Source organism: Pristiophorus japonicus, chromosome 17 (assembly GCF_044704955.1).
Source record: "Pristiophorus japonicus isolate sPriJap1 chromosome 17, sPriJap1.hap1, whole genome shotgun sequence".
Classification (NCBI taxonomy): Eukaryota; Metazoa; Chordata; class Chondrichthyes; family Pristiophoridae; genus Pristiophorus; species Pristiophorus japonicus.
Window position 1 is genome coordinate 113650533 of NC_091993.1, and position 24615 is coordinate 113675147.

The window sequence follows — 24615 nt, forward strand, 5'->3', positions numbered from 1 at the left end:
GGCTCGAGGGGCCATATGGCCTACTCCTGCTCCTATAAAATAAAGACTTGCATTTATATAGCACTTTTCACAACCACCGGTCATTTCAAAAGTGCTTTACAGCCAATGAAGTACTTTTGGAGTGTAGTTACTGTCGTAATGTAGGAAGCTCGGCAGCCAATTTGTGCACAGCAAGCTCCCACAGACAGCAATATGATAATGACCAGATTATCTGTTTTAGTGATGTTGATTGCGGGATAAATATTGGCCTGGGGATAATTCTCCTGCTCCTCTTTGAAATATTGCCATGGGATCTTTTACATCCACCTGAGGGGGCAGACGGGGCCTCGGTTTAACATCTCATCCAAAAGACGGCACCTCCGACAGTGCAGCACTCCCTCAGCACTGCACTGGAGTGTCAGCCTAGATTTATGTGCTCAAGTCTCTGCAGGGGAACTTGAACCCACAACCTTCGGTCACCAAGGCGAGGGTGCTACCCACTCAGCCACAGCTGACACACTCATTGCGATGATTTGGGCTACTGGCCAAATCAATCTATAACTGCAGAAGGATTCCTCTGTATCTGGACATTAACTTCAGTTTAGAGTTCACATATACAGTACTTTTAAGTTTTCAGAATCTTTTTGGAGTTAGTTTTCTTTTAAAAACCTTTAACACAGTTTAATTTAAGGTGCATATAATAAGTAGATAGTGGAACTAAGGTCACCCTGAACTGAGTTTTTAAATATTAAAGATGAGTTTAGCTACAGTTACTGCGGGTAGTTAGTATTAAACTACTGATGCCAGTATCAAAGGTGTAGCAAAGTTGATTACAACTTACAATATTATCTATGCTAGGAATCCTATTTTTTTTAAAGATTGATTTAAGTCATCATCATAGGTGGTCCCTCGAACAAGGATGACTTGCTTCCATGAGAGTTCACAGATGTTTCAATGAAGGACCCGAGATTCCAGTCCTGAACTTTAAATGAAGGAGTGGGAGATGCCTGTGCGTGGATTTTTAAAAAAAAACATGTGGTGACCATTGCACATCTGGTGGCAAGGGTTAACCAGAACGACTGGAGACCTGCTCTGCTGCACAAACCTAGCGCGCACACATATCGCAGTGTGGGCTGCCCCGTGCTGCCCCTGGGCCCTCGCCTCTTCTGGGCCCCGTGTCCTCATTCGCCGCACCTCCGCCACGATCTCTCGTCGCTCCTCCACCAATATAGGGTTAGAGACAGCCAGAGTTCCCACAACTCCCAGAGACAAAGTGCACATGTAGTAAAGACAGGATTAGATTTGGGCGTGTTGTTTCTTTCTGACCATCTTTTCCCCAGTCATAAACCACCCATAAGCATGGTATTTAAATAAGACTGCGGGCATGCACAAAACCGTCTATTTATACAATCGTTTTCTGCATGCATGATCAGATTAGTTTTCACGTGTGTGCGCCCCCCAGACAGTTTTGATTTAAGTAACAGCGTACTAACAGTTCTCTTATTGTAGGTCCCCACTCTGCTCCCATGATTAAAAACCCCGGCACTAATCTCAGGCTCGCAGTCTCACTGTTCTAACTGCGTACTGACGCTCCAGATTTACACACTTTCCATCTGTGCCTCTCCCTCAACTGCAGAATGGTCAAATGGTGCACCGATGCATTGCCTCTCTCATGCGGGCCGAAATGGAAGGGAATTTAATATTTAAAGTTAAAAGTTTTCGCCCGCTCTAATAAAAGGTTTCATTTCTTCCCCAAGGGGCTTCAAGCGAAGGCAAATACAAGCTGCAAAATCCCTTCAGGCCTTCGGACCAAGAATACAACCGCAAAGCAGGGCAGGAATTTGAAACACACAGCAACGTTGGAATTCTTAAGTCTTTCTCCCATAAAAGAAGCACCGAGTCCCTCCATTCGTTGAGCTCCAAACAACCGGAGGGGACGTCACAGCAATCAAGGTGGATGCCAGAGTCCGCCTCGTCAGTAAGGAGGACTGCAGCCCAAATTAGACCCCAGAAAATCACCTTTTCTGACACCACAGTTTCAAAACCCAGGGAGAGAAACCGGTGTCACCAGACACCAATGAGTGAGCAAACGCAACGGAAAGTGTACCGGCATAAAGGTAACTACCGGAACCATCGCCACCAGCCCAGAAGAGTTCAGAGGTCATGTTCCGATGAGGCTCTCCACACGATCACCGAGAGATCTTTGGAGCGTGCGAACAACAATACTTTTTTGGAACATTATAACCAGTTAATACAGACCACGGTATGCCCGAAGACCCAAGCAATGCCGTCACACAGACAACAGGCCTTTTATAGGGCCGGGGATAATGGCCTTCAGAGCACCACCTTGAATAACTTTCTCGGCCTGTGCTGTGAAGACGATGATGGCTGCTGCTCCACCTGTTCCTCCTCTTCCTCGGACTCCGAAGAAGAGGGCTATTTTCTGGGACAGCCAATCCCACAGCCAAGAACAAGCAACGGTTGCCATTTTAGTCTGGAGCCTCGGCCACCCAACATCGTGCCCGACATCATGCTGGCATCGAGAGGGAAATCACAGCGGAAGAAAGAACACAAGAACAAAAACTGCACCATTTCCTAGACAGCCTCTTCAACACAATCCACAGCCAGGCTGTGTATTTAAATCTGTACTGAATACTTGTAAAATATTCTAAAACGGAAGATCGGTCCGAAGAGATGGTTTCTCCTGATGACGTTCAGAGTTCTTTCCCGTCCATGTTTGTGGTGTGGTTGCATCGCTGGCCTATGTTTCCCTTGCCTCTGGTATCTTGTCCAAATGGTTACTGTCCATGTGAGAGCCTGGACAAGGGCTCTTGGTGAGCTATTAAGGACATGACACCCAATATACACATGCACACTTTCCCACTGGTTATGTATTTGCTTCGTGGACTCTGCTCAAGAATTCATAGCAACACATTGCTGTTAAGAACTAGTTGCTTTATTAGCAAAAGGTTTAATAATCACATTACCAGTTCATCCACCAGGCTTACAACTGCATACCTCATTGTGGATCCCCTGAACACAACTGGCTGGGGTTTTATTGAGTCTTGTGAACATCATGTGCCTGGCTAAGCCACTCCCAACTCAACAGCTCCACAAACCTGTGAGCATACTCACAGGGGCATACATTACATCCACGTTCGTCATAGCAGACAGGAATGGGAGCGTTGGCCGATTCGCTCCACCCTTGGAAAATAAAGGACAACCCATCCCAGCTGTGAATCGCTAAATCAGGACCAGCCCAGGATTGAATCTCGGACCTTCTGGTCTGTGTGCTGATTTTACCAAATGACCCATTGGTTCTAAAGCCATAGTAACACCAAGTGTTTTTTGATTTAACTATGCAGCCATTTTCAATCAATTGTACAAGTTAGTAATTCTTTCCCTGTTTACACAAGTTCCACTAAAATCAGTCACTTTAGCTTCACCCTTGCTGGAATTCTTTGGGCAAGGACATCAGGCTCACCAGCAGTCCAATAGCCTGCCCAAGTGAAGTGCCAGAGGGCTACTTGCCCATTCAGAGCCTGCCACCCAACATGGCCGACTGCCTTTCGGAGAGTGACAGAGTGAAGACCCAACACTCCAATGAGACAAAAGCAAAATACTGCAGATGCTGGAAATCTGACAGACAGAAAATGCTGCAACAGGTGGAGAGAGAAACAGAATTAACGCTTCTGATCAAAAAAAAGGTCGTCAAGCTCGGTTTCTCCCTCCACCTGTCCTGACCTGCACAGTGCGTCCAACAGTTTCCATTTGGATTTTACCCAAAAGATACACTTCAGGTAAACTCGACATTCCTGAAACTGCAGCTTTCAAAACCCATCGAGCTGTATTAGTCTGAGCACCCAATTGCACACAGGACATCAAGACATATCCCTTTAAAGGCATCACTGAAGGAATGGGTGTGATCGGTGCAAGGTCCAAGCCAAATGTGCCACACAAGATGCAATAGATTTCAGCTCAAGAACACACACATTTGGGGCAGGAGTAGGCCATTTGGCCCCTTTAAGCCTGCTCCACCATTCAATAAGATCATGGGTGTTCTTCGACCTCAACTCCACTTTCCTGCCCGATCCCCAGATCCCTGGATTCCCCTACAGTCCAAAAATCTCATCTATCTCAACCTTTAATATAGTCAACAATTCATCATCCACAGCCTTTTGGGGTAGAGAATTCCAAACATTCACAACCCTCCAAGTGGAGAAATTCCTTCTCATCCCAGTCTTAAATGGTCAACCCCTTATCCTGAGACTATGCCCCCTAGTTTTAGACTCTCCAGCCAGGGGAAACAACTTCTCAGCATCTACCCTGTCAATCCCCCTCAGAATCTTTGTTTCAGTGAAATCACCTTTCATTCTTCTAAAGTCCAGAGAGTATAGGCCCAATCTACACAAACTCTCCTCACACGATAACCCTCTCGTCCCATCCATTACTGATCTGTAACTGCCTAAAGCTCCTGTTACTGAAACCTCTGTAAATACAAATACCATACTTTATGGGGTTACTTATATAAAACATTTTATATACACACACGCACGTGTTCTAAATAGCACATTACCATACATATTTAATTACTGTGGATGTTATTTATGCTTATTAGGTGCATGTATAAGCTGAATAGAATGTGTTTTAATATTTGGAATGCCAATTAACAACTTATTTACAGAAGGAAATGGAAGAAATTGTTGTAAACCAATGTAAGAATGACATTAAAAAGGTCAAAAAATTGCTCTTAAAAAAATAGTGACCTGGCTGTTTGGGCTGTTTGTAATTTCAAGTTCCTCTCCCTCAAAATCTCCGCCATTGCAAGTTCCCCCGAGGCAATTCTGGGAGATGCGCATCAACCTGGGAAGGAGGGAATATCACCGTCGCAAGGTACAAGGGGCAGCTGTGGGACCAAACATCGAATGAGGCAGTGTCTGCGGGAGGTGTGGGAGAAAAAGGCAAACATTGATTTGGAGGAGAGGGTAAGAGAGGATAGAGAGACAAATAAACTGGGGACGATGGCCATCCAAAGGGTTCGGGACAATGCACCAATTGTAAACCACTTACACAAAGTTAAAGCACAAATCAGTTTATACGGGGGCCAGGAATTTTCTGTCTCATTGTGGTGCCAAGGCTGTGCATTTTTGGGCCAGTTGAGAACAATTACAGTCTCCACAGTCTTGGATCCCAGTTATTACTGTGCACAATATTTTTTGAAGAAAATGCTCTCTGTGGTTCGAGTCGGGAACACATCCATTCGTGACTGATGAACAGTGAACTATAAACCAGGGGAGGGTCAAACAGATGGCCTGTGGTCCATTGCAACAAAAGAAAAGGGGGCTGGGGGCCCGTGGGAGGGAAGAACGCAGACAGCTATAGTTCAATCATTCAACAGTCACAAATTTTTCAAAAACATAGCTTTATTCTTTTGTTATAACAATAATGGCAGGTGATGAATTTTAAAGAATTATTTTGCATCTGTCCGAGATACGAATATATAGCACAACTCTGAAATAACCACCAATAGGAATCATTTCTCAAACTTTTCTCTCCAGTCGCCCAACTGCCCCAGACATTCTGGCCCCAATTCTCGGAGCCCAATTGTACAATTGTATCCTCTGGAGCAGCCCCGTTAACATGTCTGCACAGTACTTTAGTCTTCCCTTACTTGCTGTGCCAAAACACACATTTACTTCATAAACATTTTTTTTTAATATAAAAAGTGAACTGAAAAGTCTTGTCCAAAGAAGAAACACAACTAGGATGTCACCCATCATAAGATGTTGATTTTTTTTTTAGGGTATAAAACACTTTAAATGACAGCTGAGGAGATCTAATTCCTGCCTCTTAACATTTGTCAGTCAACTTAGAAAGAACAAATTTCCCCAACAGCCCAGTTAAATGGTTACCTTTAAAATGTGCAAAATATATCCGGGCATCTCCCCCCCCCCTCCTCGCCTCGTTCAGTGAGTATCTATATACTTGCATTGGAGGCTGTTTAGAGAAGGTTCACTAGGTTTATTCCAGAGATGAGGGGGTTGATTTATGAAGATAGGTTGAGTAGGTTGGGCCTCTACTCATTGGAGTTCAGAAGAACGAGAGGTGATCTTATCTGGAAATCCCGGCCTCCCCAGATCCGTACGGAGTGTGTACAGACCCGGGAAGACATCGCCAGTTTTCAGCACAATGCGCATGCGCTGAAAACTGGCTTTTCCGATCTGTCAAGCTGGAGCTGGACAGATCCAACACATATCAGGAACGAGGACGTTTGTAAGGGCAAGATTGCGGGATTTACCCATATCTTGCCCAGCAAATGTCCTCAAACCTCTTGCGCCTGATAAAAGCGGGTGCATAGCCTACTGTTACAGGCGCAAGAGTTTTAAAACACACACAAATATAATAAAATTAAATTTAAAAAATACATTGTTTAAAAACCCTGCCCACTAAGGTAAGCTTATTTTCAACCCTAATTATAAAACTTTTTTAAAAATCGGAAATATATATTTTTTTTCTAAGGCATTTATTAACTTCAATTTTAATTATGTAAGGTGTGTTTTATTTTTTATTATGACGATTAGTTGTTTGGGTTTTTTCCCCCTCATTAATAGCAATGAGAACTGGTAGATACGGAGATCCCATTGCTATTAACGAGAAAGCTGTGGAATACTGTACCCGATTGGCTGAGCAGTCACATGTGACTGCTCCTCCTGCGTGGGAACCTGGAGGACGGGAGCGCGCTTCACAGAAGGCCTCCCCACCAGAATCCCACACTGCTCCGGGATCACCAGGTACTTTCGTAGAAATGTTCCAGGTCGGAGGCAATTGCCTGCGGAAAGCCTCCGACCGCAATTTCTGGGCCATAAGATAATGAGGGGGCTCGACAAGGTGGATGCAGAGAGGATATTTCCACTCGTAGGGGAAACCAAAACTAGGGGACATAGTCTCAGAATAAGGGGCGGCCCATTTAAAACTGAGATGAGGAGGAATTTCTTCTCTCTGAGAATTGTAAATCTGTGGAATTCTCTGCCCCAGAGAGCTATGGAGGCTGGGTCATTGAATATATTTAAGGTGGAGATAGACAGACTTTTGAGCGATAAGGGAATAAAGGGTTATAGGGAGCGGGCAGGGAAGTGGAGCTGAGTCCATGATCAGATCAGCCACGATCTTATTAAATGGCGGAGCAGGCGCGAGGGGCCAGGTGGCCTACTCCTGCTCCTATTTCTTATGTCCTTATGTTGGGCTCAGCTCTGATGCTTTCTGCAGTGGAATAGCCAGTTAATGCTCACACATCTGCAGCGGCCACTTGGGATTGGGGGCGGGCACGGTGAGGTGTCAGAGGGTGACTGGAACTGTCAAACCGATGAGGCCAAGAGATTCAGGAGGGAAGGGAAAAAAAGTTTAGCAGAGAAAATCGGCAAGAGAAATACTAAAACAAAATGTACCCGTGCCAAAATTTGATGTAATCGCTTGGTCACGAGTCTGTTCAGTCATAATCAGTTTGATTTCTTCACAGCATCGTACCCTGCAATGCTTTTCTTCAGTTCTTCAAGACATCGCTCACCGATCTGGTGCAGACTTCTCCTCAGAGCCAACTGTACCTGTTTCTCAATGGAAGGGTCTTCATGGACCAATTGCTTTGCTACCATGGCGAAGAGCTCACAGTCCAGCCTGTAGATCTGTAGATCAAAAAACAGAAAATCAATATCATGAACCAGAACTGCACCGGGACTCTGTGCTAATGCTGGTTGAGTTGGTTAGTTACAAAGCACAGCGCTCCAAGCCGCCCAGATCCGTGCCTGGTCCACTGATACCAGCAGGAGCGCTGGTACTGATCAAAGCAACCACGAGGTGAGGAAAGGGCCAATCGACCAGGGCTATCGCTCCTGATCGTTATACAGCAGCCCGATACTGCGTGCAATTCGGGTCACCACATTACAGGAAAGATATGATTGCACTGGAGAGGGTACAGAGGAGATTTACGAGGTTGTTGCCAGGACTGGAGAATTTTAGCTATGAGTAAAGATTGGAGTGGTTGGGGTTGCTTTCTTTGGAACAGAGGAGGCGCAGGGGAGATTTAATTGAGGTGTATAAAATTATGAGGGGCCTAGATAGAGTGGATGGGGAGGACCTATTTCCTGTAGCAGAGGGGTCAATAACCAGGGGCATAGATTTAAAGTAATTGGAGGGAAGTTTAGAGGGGATTTGAGGAGAAGTGTTTTCACCCAGAGGGTGGTGGGGGTCTGGAACTCACTGCCTGAATGGGTGGTAGAGGCAGAAACCCTCACCACAGTAAAAAAAGTAATTGGATGTGCTTTAAAGTGCCGCAGCCTACAGGGCTACAGATCAAGGGCTGGAAAGCGGGATTAGGCTGGATAGCTCTTTGTCGGCCGGCGCGGAACCAATGGGCCGAAATCGCCCCCAACCGTGCTGTAAATTTTGACGATTCTATGAATTATCACAGCAACGATACAAGCTGGCCTTCATATTTTGGAGAGAAAATCTGTTGCTCGAGGTGTTACTACCAGCGAACCCCCTCAGATCAGGTACTGCTCAAGTTAGATGTAAAATTAATTTGCCTCGGCTCCATCCCACCAGAGCATCCCCTGCTACATACAGGTCCCATTTCCTACAGCAGCCATAAACAGGAGAGAGGGACTGTTTGCGGGTTGTTTTGTTCAGTGGACCTGTGCCCAGCGCAAATTACTTTCAAACTGCTCAAACTCACTGTACAAAAGCTTCTTATTGCCACGAGGAAGCGGAGTCTTTCACTTGGACTAGACACAAACCCAGCTCCGGAGTGCGAAAGGTCAGCTAGCTAACTTAAACCACCTTGCCAATATGGCCATTCATCATCATATCCGAGGCAAGACACCAAGCAGGCTATTCAACCACAGAGGCATCATAGATGAACCTTACCGTAGGTCCACACACAACCTTGCATCCCACATTATTTATTATTCACCCTGGCTGTGCACCTTCAGTGGCGATGCTAATGTGGTTACTCTTGGAACCATGGACTATCCATGGCCGTTTTATTATTACATAGGGCCACACACAATAGAAAATGATATGTACCTTCATCAATTTGTCCCTTTTTGCCAGAATTAAAGCAGCACGAGCATCTCTGTGTGTCTCTTTCTTTGGTCTGTCCTTTTCGGAGATGGTATTTGATCTCGAGGGCTCCCTCGCATGACTATCCTTGGCAGCCTGCGAATTAAAACATATTTGCTACTCTATATCATCTCATAATGCACAATAATGGCAAATAATCAGCAAGACTGATCTTTTAATATGAAGCTTTGATGTAACAGATGGGAAAATCAGAGGAGGAAACTGCACTGTGGTTATCAATATTAAATCCACATGGTGTCAACTGGCCATCAGAACATCTATTCCTGCTCCCAGCAACAAGCAGAGAGAGAGCACGAGAGAGCGAGCTCGAGCGAGACAGAAAGAAAGACTTGCATTTATATAGCGCCTTTCACGACCATCAGACCTCGCAAAGCGCTTTACAGCCAAAGTAGTACTTTTGGAGTGTAGTCACTAGTAATGTAGGAAACGCGCCAGCCATTTTGTGGGAAAGCAATAGCGAGTAAGAGAAAGAGAGCGAAAGCGAGAGTGTGTGAGAGATATAGGGAGAGAGAGGAAGAAAGAGAATGAGAGGAGAGAAAGAGAGAGAAAGAGAAAGAGAAATAAAGAGATAAATAAGATGGAAACATGAGGCACTGGTGGTGTGCTTCCACTGCCAACAATCGAGTGTGTCTGAACACAGCACCTCTGACAATATGTCAAGCACTGCGCACAATCCCTGCGCTCCACTGCTCTCCCTCGACATCCGAAGGTGCGGCTCATTTTATTCACATCTGAAGGAGGAAGCACTGCTGAGATTCAAGCCCAGGCTGCGTCGACAGTACAGACCCAGATCTGGCCCACATACTCTGCGCAATCTGCCGATTTAAATGTGTGCCACATGTATCAAAAGATAGAAAGGTCCGAGCCAACTAGGAGCATGGGGCAAAACCAGGCAGGCTCCCCGAGTGCAGAACTTGGTCAACAGGAGCATGAATCAGAGATCGAGCCGCAACACTTTCGCCCCAATTCTCCGGCCCATGCTCCCTGGTTGACCTTGCCCTAGATACACATGGTTACTGCTCACCCTCGAGGAATAGCCCTCAGCAATGCTCTATGCTTAACATCCAGCCAAGCCTCAAAACTTGGTACCATCTTAAGTTTGCGTGGTTAGTTGAATCCCACTTCCCATATTAGTCACTTTTTGTATTGAACGGCCTAAATAAACAAAGGTAGCCATTGCTGCTAATGAGCTTGCAGCACAGAGCCCTCCCTGCCTAATCAGTATCTAAAGAAAGACTTGAATTTATATAGCGCCCTTCACGACCACCGGATGTCCCAAGGAGCTTTACGGCCAGTGAAGTACTTTTTGAGATGTCATCACTGTTGTAATGTAAGAAACGCGGCAGCCAATTAGTGCACAGCAAGCTCCCACACACAGCATTGTGATAATGACCAGATATATCTGTTTAGGGATGTTGATTGAGGTATAAATGTTGGCCAGGACATCGGGAATAATTCACCTGCTCTTTGAAATAGTGCCATGGGATCTTTTACATTCACTTCATCTGAAAGACGGCACCTCCGACAGTGCAGCACTCCCTCAGCACTGCACTGGAGTGTCAGCTTAGATTATTGTGCTCAAGTCTCGAGTGGGAGTTGAACCCACAACCTTCTGACTCCGAGGGTGCTACCCTCTGAGGGCATGCAGTCCCAGAAATCCTTCAGGAGCTCTCCCGATGCCTAGTTTGCAGTTGAGTCATGTGGGTAGAAAGGTTTCAGGTTAGATTGCCAGTGTGCTTGCTGAGGGTTGATCCCAGCTAGCATGGAGGTTGGCCAGTATGCTTGACCCCTGCATATTTAGGGTAGAGAGAAAACAAAAATAAGTAGGATTCCTGCTTCTATAACTCGATCCAGTAACCCTGCTGGAAAAGGCACACAAGATCAGATAGGATTAGCCCCAACTGTGGTGTCTTTAGCAGTCAAATAACCGGTTAATGCTGGCTCACGCTTAGCGAGGGTAACCAGTGCCTGTGGAACAACACCCAAGCAGGAATCTATGGCTTAGGGGGAAAGAGGAAAGAGAGGGGGTGGGACGAGAGAGAGAGAGAGAGAGAGAGAGAGGGGGGGGGAAGGGAGGGGAGTGGGGGTGGAAGAGAGGAAGGGGGTGAGAGGAAGGGGGTGAGAGAGTGAGAGAGAGAGAGAGAGAGAGAGAGGGGGGGGTGAGAGAGAAAGAGAGTGGGCGAGGAGGGGAGGGGGCGAGGAGGGGAAGGGGGCGAGAGAGAGAGAGGGGGAAGGGGGCGAGAGAGGGGGTGAGACAGAGAGAGAGAGAGAGAGGAGATGGTGAGGAGGGGAGGGAGGGTGGAAGAGAGGAAGGGGGCGAGAAAGAGGGGAGGGGGCGAGAGTAGAGGAAGGGGACGAGAGGAGCGGAGGAGGAGAGAAAATTGAAAGGAAAAACCTTTCTAAAATGGCAATGCCCATATTCCAATGTACACGCTACGTAATTCCAATAAACTGCAATTAATTTACAGAACTCCGGATCCATTTTGGATTACGTACCTTACTATCTCTGCTGCCAGTTGACGGGACCCTGTGAGATTTAAGATCTGTACTAGATTGGTGACTGGCTTCTTTGATACTTCCAATGTTACTCGGAGAATATTTCTTCTGGAGGGGAAGGGAAAGAAGACAGCAATCAGATCCATTAGCCAGACACAGATTACAGAGTGGGTTTCCCACCTGAATTTCCCACCCCCTCTTTGTCGAAGGTGGTGATTCATGCTGTACCTGGTTAGCCTCACTGCACCTCTCCTCACTGACCATTCTCCATGTGCGAGCCTGGACACGTGCTGGCTTTCTACGTGACAACAGGGTACCTTGTATCAAAGTTTGATCTTATTCTTGTATTATCTAAGGGACTGACTATTTGTATTGTGTTTTTTTTGTCCTTCTGCACTTGCGTTTGTCAAGACCCTGCCACCGATCCTCCTGTCCGAACCGGAAGTGCAGCCCCAAACCTGAATCCTGCTGATCGACCGTGCCTGCTGATCCTTTGCTGCGCACCCCTAAGTGGAGGGCTGCGGGGGTGAGAGAGAGGGAGGGCGGGGCGAGAGAGGGAGAGAGAGCGGAGAGAGGGAGAGAGTGCGAGAGAGAGGGCGGGGAGAGAGAGAGAGAGAGATTGGGGAGAGGTAGATAGAGAGAGAGAGAGAGAGAGAGAGAGGGTGGGGGGAAGAGTGAGAGAGAGAGAGTGAGAGTGGGGGGAGAGAGAGAGAGAGTGAGAGTGGGGGGAGAGAGAGAGAGAGAGAGAGAGTGAGAGTGGGGGGAGAGAGAGAGAAAGAGAGAGAGAGTGTGTGGGGGGAGAGAGAGAGAGAGAGTGTGGGGGGAGAGAGAGAGAGAGAGAGAGAGAGAGAGGGTGGGGGGGGGAAAGAGAGGATGGGGGAGAGAGAGAGAGAGAGAGAGAGAGAGGGTGGGGGGGGAAGAGAGGATGGGGGGGAGAGAGAGAGAGAGAGAGAGAGAGGGTGGGGAGAGAGAGAGCAGGAGGAGGAGAGAGAAAGAGTGGGAGGAGAGAGAGAACTAGGGGAGTGGGGAAATCGGAGGTGAGAGGGGGAACTCAGGGAAGACGGAGAGAGGGAACTCAGGGAAGATGGATCACGTTCTTCCAACCCACTACAAGGAACATCGTTGGAATGGATGAAATCCAGACGTCACAACACTGTCACTCACTATTCACTTCACGCCCAAAAACCCTGTTAACAATCCGTACACAATGCCTGCCCCATCTATGGTGGGAGGAGGGGGGGGGGTTTAAGGTCATGCACTTGCGCTGAGATAAGGCACTTCAGCTGGGGGAGGCAGCACTTGCGCTGAGATAAGGCACTTCAGCTGGGGGAGGCAGCACTTGTACTGGGGGCATGGAACTTTAGCTGGGGGGAGGCACCATTGCGCTGGGGTAAGGGTATTCGGCTGGCACTTGGTGGCTTCTGGGGAGATCTGTCCTCTGTGGCTTCTAGAAGTCAAAGTGGATTGTGTTACAATTTGCAAAATCAGTGAGAACTTAGGATGGGCGGTTACAGTTACATATTCCAGAGAAACTCAGGGTGTGGCTTAGCCTCCAAGGGGACCAATCAGAGACAAAGGGCAGCCATTTTGACAGTACAAATAAATGCATCCATTATCTAAATAGGTGGCACTTTCCAGCAGAGATCACTGCATAGCAACCAGCTGTTAGGGATTGGCCGGATCTCTTCCCTCGCTAGCTCAGGGACACCATGGCCAAGTAAAGTATCACTCCAGCTCCACCCCCAAACACTTGGCTGAGATCAGCAAACTGATCACCCTTTAACGATCTCAGGACATCCCAATGCGCTTTACAGCCAGTGAAGTACTTTTGGAACTATAGTTACTGTTGTAATGCAGGAAACATGGCAGCCAGTTGCACACAGCAAGCTCCCACAAAAAACAATGTGATAGTGACCAGATAATCTGTTTTTTTTTTGTGATCTTGGTTAAGGTATAAATATTGGTCAGGGCACCAGGGAAAACTCTCCTGCTCTTCTTCAAAATAGTGCCACGGGATCTTTTACGTCCACCTGAGTGGGGGGAGGCGGTAAGGCGGGGCCTCGGTTTAATGTTTTGTGCAAAATGCAGCACCTCCGATAGTGCAGCACTGGAGAGTCAGCCTAGATTTTATGCTCAAGTCTCTGGAGTGGGACTCGAACCCACAACCTTTGGACTCGGACTGCTTCCAACTGAGCAATGGTGGACACCTAACCGATCTAAACCAGGACCCTCCTGGGCTCCATAGCAAATCATTGGATACACTCACCCAACCAAGTTATCTGAAGAGCTCCTGGGCCTTCATATGAAAGCTTTAGACGGTGGTTTTGAAAATATATTAAATTGTCATCGGTAAAGATTTTAAAATCTACTGACAATTGATCACAACATGGACATCTGAAATCTTTCTTTAACATCGATTTATAGATGAATGAATTTATCGACAACCACGCAATTAATTGGCCTGCTATCTATTTGGGAAAAGGAAAGAGAAGTTGGGAAGAGGCAGAGAAAACAGTCGAAAAATTAAGACAGGAAATAATGAAAATGCATAACAGCATCTAGAGAAAGAGAAACAAAAGGATTTCATTATTTTGTTTTCGTGCCAAAGGTCCATTTAAGTTATCCATCACAAGATCTCTCACATCAAGTCTGTCCTATGCCCCATTTATTATAAATATCACTTTTTACAAAGTGCCAAAACTGAGTGGCAGAGATGGAACTGGGGAGGGAAGCAATTCGGTAAAGAATAAACAAAGGAGGATGTTGTTATGTATTAATGCTTGGGGTCACCAGACACCAGAGGGCGCCGCGGTCGGAGGTCATCGGGCTGTACGCATGTGGCATGAGTGCTTGGTCACCTGTATATAGGCTGGGTGTCTTCGTCACGCAGGCACTCTTGGGCTGGAATAAAGATGGATCAGGTTGCACCCAAGTGAGATTACAGTAACCAGACTCTTGAGTCATTACAAGAAGTGGAATTTTTTTTGAATTAACATTCTAGTTGCTGTAAATGTGCCTGAGGTGGGAGAGAGGAGAATGAGTGGAGAGGTCAAGAGATAGGATATAAACAGTTATACAGCTCTGGTTAGACCCCCATTTAGATTAATGCTTTCAGTCCAGAGCACCAGGAAGGAAATACTGACCTCGGAGGGGGAGCAGCCCAGATTCACCAGAATGATACTGGGGCTGAAAGGGTTAAATTATGAGTGCAAGTTGAATAGACTAGGCTTGTATTCCCTTGGATATAAATGATTAAAGGATGATCTAATTGAGGTGTTTAAGAGGCAGGCACAGCAGGAGGGGCGAAGGAGCGGCAAGAGTTTGTAGAAGGAAGTGATCGGGGCCCAGGAGAGGCGAGAGTCTGGCGCACAGAAGAGGCGAGGGCCCAGGGGCAGCACGGGCCAGCCCACACTGTGATATATGTGTGCGGACTAGGTCCGTGCAGCAGAACTGGTCTCCAGTCATCTTGGTTAATCCCTGCTACTGGACCAAGACCTAGCTCTGTCGAGACCATGTGGTGGCTGGTGTGCAACGGCCACCACACGTTAAAAACATTCACGCACAGGCATCTTCCACCCTTCAGGATGTAGTTTGGGATCCGGAATATTAGGTCCTTCATTGAAACACCTGTGAACTCATCCCTTTTTGGCATGGAAGCAAGTCATCCTCGCTTTGAGGGACTGCCTATGATGATTAAGAGAATTAAAGAGATTGATAGGAAAGAGATTGATAGGGAAGAGAGAGAGAAACTATTTCCTCTCGTGGGAGAGTCCAGAACTTTAAAATTATAGCCAGGCTGTTCACACAAAGGCTAGTGGAGATCTGGAACGCTCTCCCTCAAAAAGCTGTGGATGCTGGAGGATCAACTGAAAAATTCAAAACGGAGATTGATAAATTTTTGTTAGGCAAGGGTATTAAAGGTTTCGGAACCTAGGCGGGTAAATGGTGTTAAACGACACTGATCAGCCACGGTGTAACTGAATGGCAGAGCAGGCTCGAAGGGCTGAATGGCCTCCTCCTGTTTCTAGGTCTTGTTTCTCTGCCCGAGACCTGGAAACATGTCAGTCTTGATTAGGTGAATTAACATCTCTCAAAATTATTTTACAGTCATTTCTTCTTTCTCTCCAGTATGTCGCAGATTAATATGGTAATATCCTGAATAGAATTACATCATGCCATCTGTCTAGAACTATGCTGTGAAAATTTACGATCCAGAGTGTGTTTGAAGTGTAAACTTTCTGGACCCACATCACAAGCCAACCACCTGATTAAGTCTCACTTGGGCTCCAGGTGTGCTGGAACCCAAACCCAAGAGAAGTGTAAAGCAGCTTCAAACCCAGCTATTTCTTTTAATCTCCCAGACTAATTTATATTAAACGTTTCAAGCTAAGCAGCTGGCACACACACTACAACACAACAGCACTGGAGATGAGGATTAAAAAGTTTAAACACATTAGCAAATGTTATCCTCCACCTTGAAAGTAATCAACATGCCTCCCATACCCTTGGAGATCATAAAAGGAATTCCAGGGATTCTGATGGGCCATTAGATTCCTGTCTGTCTGGGATTAATGAGCCCTGGGTTAGTAGCTCAAGAATTGTGTGTTCAATATTTTTCTGTCCTTTTTGACTTGCTGGCTCAATATTTCTGTTGAACACCAATAAAAAAAAGAGAGTCTACAATGCTAGCATTTTCCCCTTGATATCTGATGCTGTCTTTCAAATGTTCGGTGAGGTGTCTGTTAAGTGTGACAATACTTGGGAGGAGGTCCTGTATATTTGGAGTGGGTCCCTGATGGTGTGGGAGGGGATCCCCTGTATTTTGAGTGGGTCACTGATGGCGTGTCAATATTTGGAGTGGGTCCTTGATGGCGTGTCAATATTGGAGGTGATCCCCTGCACAGAAATGTTTGAAAACCACTGAAAGAAAGACTTGCATTTATATGGCGCCTTTCACGACCACCGGATGTCTCAAAGCGCTTTACAGCCAATGAAGTACATTTTGGAGTGTAGTCACTGTTGTAATGTAGGAAACGCGGCAGCCAATTAGCGCACAGCAAGCTCCCATAAACAGCAATGTGATAATGAGCAGATAATCTGTTTTTTTAGTTATGTTGATTTGAGGGATAAATATTGGCCAGGACACCGGGGATAACTCCTTTGTTCTTCTTCAAAATAGTGCCATGGGATCTTTTACGTTCACCTGAGGGGGCAGACGGGGCCTCGGTTTAATGACTCAGCCAAAAGACAGCACTTCGGACAGTGCAGCACTCCCTCAGTACTGCACTGGAGTGTCAGCCTAGATTTTTTTGTGCTCAAGTCCCTGGAGTGGGACTTGAACACACAACCTTCGAACTGTTCCATATTTCCTGAACGTGACCCCCTTAGCTTTCCCAACTCCCTGTACTAACCATCTATACTTGGGACAAATTCACCATCCCCCAAAGAGTATATTTGATATACATTAAATCGGCAGACTATATGTTTAATGTTAAGGTTTAAACAGAATGTGACGGGAAGGCTAAATATGGGTTTCCTGTGAGTAAAATCCCTCACGGTTGCAAGAGTTGTGAGCACGTGCCAAGGATGGACCATCCATGCTCACTCCATTCGTGAGCTGGTGCAATTCCCTGCAGCCCCTTTCTCAAACGCCAGCAACGCCAACTCCTGGGGCGGCAACAAAATGGAGGGAAAACGGAGACCAAATGGGCCTCGTGCTTTCCCCTCTGGCTTTTATCAGTAGTGAGCAGCTCGGTCACCCCCACGGGGGAAGTGTCTGCTGATATTCCTCGCCTCGGCTCATGAGGAGAGAATGGTCGTGTGGGAGAGATACCAGAGAGCGCCGCACAGTGAAGAATAATCCTGGAGTGTATTAGGGATGGTTTTCTAGACCAATTATGTCGAGGAACCAACCATGGAGCTGGCCATCCTCGACTGGGTGATGTGTACGGAGAAGGGACTAATTAGCAATCTTGTTGCGCAAGATCCCTTGGGGAAGAGTGACCATAACATGGTAGAATTCTTTATTAGGATGGAGATTGACACAGTTAATTCAGAAACTAATTCCTGAACTTAAGGAAAGGTAACTTCGATGGTTTGAGGCATGAATTGGCTAGTATAGGCTGGCAAATGATACTTAAAGCATTGATGGTGGATAGGCAATGGCAAAATAAAGACCACATGGATGAACTTCAGCAATTGTATATCCCTGTCTGGAGTAAAAATAAAACGGGGAAGGTGGCTCAACCGTGGCTAACAAGGGAAATTAAGGATAGTGTTAAATCCAAGGACGAGGCATATAAATTGGCCAGAAAAAGCGAGAAATTTAGAATTCAGCAGGGAAGGACAAAGGGTTTAAGAAGGGGAAAATAGAATATGAGAAGAAACTTACCGGGAACATAAAAACTGACTGCAAAAGCTTCTATAGATATGTGAAGAGAAAAAGATTAGTGAAGACAAACATAGGTCCCTTGCAGTCGGATTCAGGTGAATTTATAATGGGGAACAAAGAAATGGCAGACCAATTGAACAAATACTTTGGTTCTGTCTTCACGAAGGAAGACACAAATAACCTTCTGGAAGTACTAGGGGACCAAGGGTCAAGTGAGAAAGAAGGAGGAACTGAAGGATATCTTTATTAGGCGGGAAATTGTGTTAGGGAAATTGATGGGATTGAAGGCCGATAAATCCCCGGGGCCTGATAGTCTGCATCCCAGAGTACTTAAGGAAGTGGCCCTAGAAATAGTGGATGCATTGGTGATCATTTTTCAACAGTCTATCGACTCGGGATCAGTTCCTATGGACTGGAGGGTAGCTAATGCAACACCACTTTTTAAAAAGGGAGCGAGAGAGAAAACAGGTAATTATAGACCAGTTAGCCTGACATCAGTGGTGAGGAAAATGTTGGAATCAATTACTAAGGATGAAATAGCAGCGCATTTGTAAAGCAGTGACAGGATCAGTCCAAGTCAGCATGGATTTATGAAGGGGAAATCATGCTGGACAAATCTTCTGGAATTTTTTGAGGATGTAACTAGTAGAATGGACAAGGGAGAACCAGTGGATGTGGTGCATTTGGACTTTCAAAAGGCTTTTGACAAGGTCCCACACAAGAGATTGGTGTGCAAAATCAAAGCACATGGTATTGGGGGTAATATACTGACGTGGATAGAGAACTGGTTGGCAGACAGGAAGCAGAGAGTCGGGATAAATGAGTCCTTTTCGGAATGGCAGGCAGTGACTAGTGGAGTGCCGCAGGGCTCAGTGCTGGGACCCCAGCTATTTACAATATACATCAATGATTTGGATGAAGGAATTGAGTGTAATATCTCCAAGTTTGCAGATGACACTAAACTGAGTGGCGGTGTGAGCTGTGAGGGGTACGCTAAGAGGCTGCAGGGTGACTTGGACAGGTTAGGTGAGTGGGCAAATGCATGGCAGATGCCGTATAATGTGGATAAATGTGAGGTTATCCACTTTGGGGGCAAAAATGTGAAGACAGAATATTATCTGAATGGTGGCAGATTAGTAAAAGGGGAGGTGCAACGAGACCTGGGTGTTATGGTTCATCAGTCATTGAAAGTTGGCATACAGGTAAAGAAGGCAAATGGTATGTTGGCCTTCATAGCTAGGGGATTTGAGTATAAGAGCAGGGAGGTCTTACTGCAGTTGTACAGGGCCTTGGTGAGGCCTCACCTGGAATATTGTGTTCAGTTTTGGTTGCCTAATCTGAGGAAGGACGTTCTTGTTATTGAGGGAGTGCAGCGAAGGTTCACCAGACTGATTCCCGGGATGGCTGGACTGACATACGAGGAGAGACTGGATCAACTGAGTATTTATACATTGGAGTTTAGAAGGATGAGAGGGGATCTCATAGAAACTTACAAGATTCTGACGGGATGGGACGGGACAGGTTAGATGCGGGTAGTTTGTTCCCGATGTTGGAGAAGTCCAGAACCAGGGGACACAGATATGGCCCTTATGGCTAAGGGGATCAAGGGGTATGGAGTGAAAGCAGGAAATGGGTACTGGAATGATCAACCATGATCTTATTGAATGATGGTGCAGGCTCGAAGGGCCGAATGGCCTACTCCTGAACCTATGTTCTATGTTGCTATGTTTCTATATTCAGAAAAGGTGGGGTGGGGGAAATAGATTGTAGATACTTTAGAACATCACATTTGCCATTGTTGCTCAGTTAGTAGCATCACTAAACCAAACACACACAGTTGGTTTAAATAAAGAGTTTAGATAGCTGAATGATCACTTTTTCCTCTGAGTTGACTTGTTTTGTTATGTTGATTGAGGGATAAATATTGGCCAGGACACCGGGGATAACTCACCTGTTCTTCTTCGAAATAGTGCCATGGAATCTTTTACATCCACCTGAGGGGGCAGACGGGGCCTCGGTTTTAATGTCTCCTCTGAAAGACGGCACCTTCGACACTGCAGCACTCCCTCAGCACTGCACTGAGTGTCAGTCAGCAGGTCCATTTTGCTTTTAAATCTCTTCAGTCAGAACATTTAAAAAGGTCTCTAATCAGTGTGCACTCGCTGGTGATTCAGCAGGGTGGATGACTGAGTGAATCCCTTCCACACACTCTGAGCAGGTGAATGGCCTCTCCCCAGTGTGAACTCACTGGTGTGTCAGCAGGTGGTATGTCAAGTGAAAAGCAAACAGGATCTGCTTAGACACCAGCGAGTTCTCTCTGGGAAGAGGCCATTCACCTGTTGTGTGTGTGGGAAGATTCACTGATTCATCCAACCTGCTGAAACACCAACGTACTCGCACTGGGGAGAGACCGTTTCCCTGCTCCTTGTGTGCATCGTGGCCCCCCAACCTGTAAGAGAACACCGCTGTGAGAGAACACCTCTGCAGGTCAAGAAGCACAAGAGCTGGAGCGGCGGACCCTGGTACATCGTGGCCCCCCGACCTGCGCGAGAACATCTCCGCAGGTCGGAAAGTAGAAGAGCTGGAGCATACGCCAAGTGTGTGACGGCTTCGAGTTGGCGACTGGGTGACGTCATCAGGACCCAAGTCGCTGTTTGAAGCGTGGGCAGGTACATCGGCGGGGCCCTGTTACAGCAGAGGAGCGGGAAGGTTGTGGCGGGGGTGCAGCGAGTGATCGAGGCGGAGGAGCGTTGAGGGATCGTGGCTGAGATTTGATGGGTGATCATGGCGGAGGTGTGGCGAGTGTGGCGGAGGTTCGGCGAGTGTTTTGTGGCGGAGGTGCGGCAAATGAGGGTATGGGGCCCAGAAGAGCCGAGGGCCCCGGGGGCAGCACGGGGCAGCCCACACTGCCATATGTGTGCGCAGTAGGTCTGTGCAGCAGAGCTGGTCTCCCGTCGTCCTGGTTAACCCTTGCCACTGGATAAAGGCCGAGCTCTGTCAAGCCCGTGTAGTGGCTGATGTGCAACGGTCACCACAGGTTAAAAAGAAATCCATGCACAGGCATCTTCCACCCCCTCAATTGGAGTTCAGGACTGGAACATCGGGTCCTTCATTGAAACATCTGCGAACTCATGTGGAAGCAAGTCATCCTCGTTCGAGGGACCGCCTATGATGATGAGTGTCAGCCGCGATTTTTTTGTGCTCTTGTCCCTGGAGTGGGACTATGAGTCAGAAGGTTGTAGGTTCAGAGGCGAGAGTGCTGCCCACTGAGTCACTGACTGAATATCTTAATGAAACTATTCCGCAAATATTTTACAATTGCTGTCAACACAAGAGAGGTACACGATTTAAATAGTGATTGTGTTGATGGTGATTTACGTTAATGCTACTTCCATTCCCCACAGAGAAACTCCTACTCAACTTTTCTCCACTCGGGGGCAACCAAATGGGCCTTAATTTGTTTGGAAGGATGCTACTTAACAGTCATTGCTGCAAGCTTTGTGTGAGGGGGGAGAAAAGATTACAGCAGAAATATCGGAACCACTTTAGCAGGGTCGTTGTTTAGAAAATCAAAAGGAACTTAATTGCAACCGGATCGTGAGGGCCTGCTTTGGTCATTTGTTTGCTGTGCAGACAATCAATAGTCTGGGGCACCGTTACAGACAGACACTGACAGTACTTACATTGTCGATGGAAGAAGCATCATTCGGCTGCAAGGGTTCTCTTTTAAACAGGATAATTGTTTTCTCCTTTATTTCGGATGCCTTGTAACGATATTGCTCTGGTATTTCTCGGAATATATCATCCTGGGGAAAACAACGCATCAATTTCAATACGGAGAAATGAGACTCGGTGGGTGATGGCAGCGGAGCGGCGAACGCGTGTGGAGGAGCGGCGAACACGTGTGGAGGAGCGGCGAACACGTGTGGAGGAGCGGCGAACACGTGTGGAGGAGCGGCGAACACGTGTGGAGGAGCGGCGAACGCGTATGGCCTTTTTTTGGTTACCCTGGAGGGAAAAAGATGGGGTCGGCAAACCAGTTCAACCTTCCCTCGGTGCCCCCCGCCCCCCCCATTCACCCAAAGAGGTCCTTCGAGAACTTTACATGCATTTCGCAAGGAACAGCAACATAAGAACATAAGAAATAGGAACAGGAGGAGGCCATTTGGCCCCTCGAGCCTGCTCCGCCATTCAATACGATCATGGCTGATCTGTTCTTGGCCTCAACTCCACTTTCCCGCCCGCTCCCCATAAGTATGGAACTAAACAGGGCTATTAAGTCCTTGAAACACACCCCTTCCAACAGGAGACCATATACAATCTGCAGTGTCAAGGACTCTATCAAAGAGGGGCAGAAACAAAGAAATTAGGTGCTAATTTTAGATACAATAATAATCCTTTTAAAATACGGCTAACCTACTGCAATATATATCAAAGACTACTGGACTGCATAATTTGAGGAATGATGCATGCAAAAGTAAATCACTATAAATGATGATTTAATGACTTACCAAGGAAAAAAATGCATCACAAATATCCATCTTCATTGAAGGAGAATGAAAGGAGTAGGCTGTATGCAACCATTAAAGTGTCAGCCAGTGGCTCAGTGGGTAGCACTCTCGCCTCTGAGTCAGAAGGTTGTGGGTTCAAGTCCCACTCCAGAGACTTGAGCACAATCTAGGCTGACACTCCCAGTGCAGTGCTGAGGGAGTGCTGCACTGTCGAAGGTGCCGTCTTTCCGATGAGACGTTAAGCCGAGGCCCTGTCTGCCCTCTCAGGTGGTGTAAAAGATCCCGGGTCACTATATCCTGGCCAATATTTATCCCTCAATCTACATATAAAAGCAGATTATCTGCTCATTATCACGTCGCCAAGAGCATGTAGAAAACAAGCACAGGCAACGGAAGGAGCGTGCGGCAAACCAGACTCCCCACCCACCCTCTCCTTCAACCGCTGTCTGTCCCACCTGGGACAGAGACTGTAATTCCCATATTGGACTGTTCAGTCACCTGAGAACTCACTTTTAGAGTGGAAGCAAGTCTTCCTCGACTTTGAGGGACTGCCTATGATGATGCGGTTTGTGGGAGCTTGCTGTGCACAAACTGGCTACCGCGTTTCCCACATTACAACAGTGACTACACTACAAAAGTACTTCATTGGCTGTAAAGCACTTTGGGACGTCTGGTGGTCGTGAAAGGCGCTATTGAAATGCAAATCTTTCTTTTAGTAAATCATCGAATGAGGCTCAGAGAAAATGGAGTAGCATTTTCTGTTGGAGAGTGCACACCTCGAATTCTGGATTGTTTAAGCGCATTTCATTGAAACAGTGCAGATTAAGGGTTGTGTGAAGTTATTTGTATTTTTCAAGGTTTAAAAAAAGATAATCCAGTCCAATCCACCAGTCCAGTTCAGTGCCACATTAAATGGAGCTCCAGGAGTATCGCTGCTATAACTTACATCACTAATCTCATCATCTGTGGAGGTAAGTCGGGACACTGCCTCTTCCCCTCGATGATCAAGGTTTTGCATGTCTTCTCCTGTGCTCCCTTGAATCATCTTGCCAGGAGTTATGGAGATCATTTTCTAAAAACCATAAAAAGAAAGAAAGAGGACTGTGTGGTGCAGCGGATCAGAACCGGGTCCTTTTATCTCAGAGTTGAAGGAAGTTCCTTCCCTGTCAGCAGTAAGAGTCCGATGTCTCTAGTTGTGGCTAGTCTCTGCTCACTGGGCACGGGTCTACAGACCAAACAGGCTGTAAGAAAAGACTTGCATTTATATAGCGCCTTTCACGACCACCGGACGTCTCAAAGCGCTTTACAGCCAATTAAATACTTTTTGGAATGTAGTCACTGTTGTAATGTAGGAGCGCAGCAGACAATTTGCACACAGCAAGCTGCCACAAACAGCACTGTGATGACCAGATAACCTGTTTTAGGGATGTTGATTGAGGGATAAATATTGGCCAGGACACCGGGGATAACTCCCCTGCTCTTCCTCGAAATAGTGCCATGGGATCTTTTACATCCACCCGAGAGGGCAGACAGGGCCTCAGTTTAACATCTCATCTGAAAGGCGGCATCTCCGACAGTGCAGCACTCCTGCAGCACTGCACTGGAGTGTCAGCCTAGATTTTAGTGCGCGAGTTTCTGGAGCGGGACGTGAACCCACGACTTTCGGACTCGGAAGTGAACGCACTACCCACTGAGCCACAGCGGACATTCCACTCAAGGGCAGTGTCACTCAGAGACCACTGGGTGTCTGAGTGAGAAATCGAAACGATGCAGGGAGTGAATGCTAATCTGTTGGAGTCAAGGGTTATGGGGAACTGGCAGGAAAGTGGAGTTGAGGCTAAGATCAGATCAGCCATGATCGTATTAAATGGCGGAGCAGGCTCGCGGGTCCAAATGGCCTACTCCTGCTCCTATTTCTAATGTTCTTGTGTTATGTTCTAAAGCTGGGTTAAAGACAGGACGCTTTATTTCCCGTCTGCTCTGTGCTATACCTGAACGCTGAGCACTTCTGTTGCTCGTTCCCTCCCCTCCTTTGCTGAAATCAGCGATTCTCTGCGGAAATACTTTACCAAAGTCGTCATTATTCATCCGCAGAGTACATAG

At 46.8% G+C, this 24615-nt stretch overlaps 2 protein-coding genes across 2 annotated transcripts in view; one reads left to right on the forward strand and one right to left on the reverse strand.

Annotated features, from left to right (window-relative positions):
* LOC139228277 (prickle-like protein 1) overlaps nt 1-2578 on the forward strand; it is a 129483-nt gene extending 126905 nt beyond the window's left edge. The window contains exon 8 of the mRNA XM_070859460.1: nt 1737-2578. Within this exon, the coding sequence (XP_070715561.1) occupies nt 1737-2578 (842 nt within the window). The remainder of the gene's footprint in view (nt 1-1736) is intronic.
* Nucleotides 2579-5384: 2806 nt separating this feature from the next.
* LOC139228278 (uncharacterized) overlaps nt 5385-24615 on the reverse strand; it is a 104867-nt gene continuing 85636 nt past the window's right edge. The window contains exons 9-13 of the mRNA XM_070859461.1: nt 23459-23584; nt 21685-21807; nt 11611-11718; nt 9058-9189; nt 5385-7658 (exon numbers count right to left, since the gene is read on the reverse strand). Coding sequence (XP_070715562.1) covers nt 7476-7658; nt 9058-9189; nt 11611-11718; nt 21685-21807; nt 23459-23584 — 672 coding nt within the window. The 3' untranslated portion in view covers nt 5385-7475. The remainder of the gene's footprint in view (nt 7659-9057; nt 9190-11610; nt 11719-21684; nt 21808-23458; nt 23585-24615) is intronic.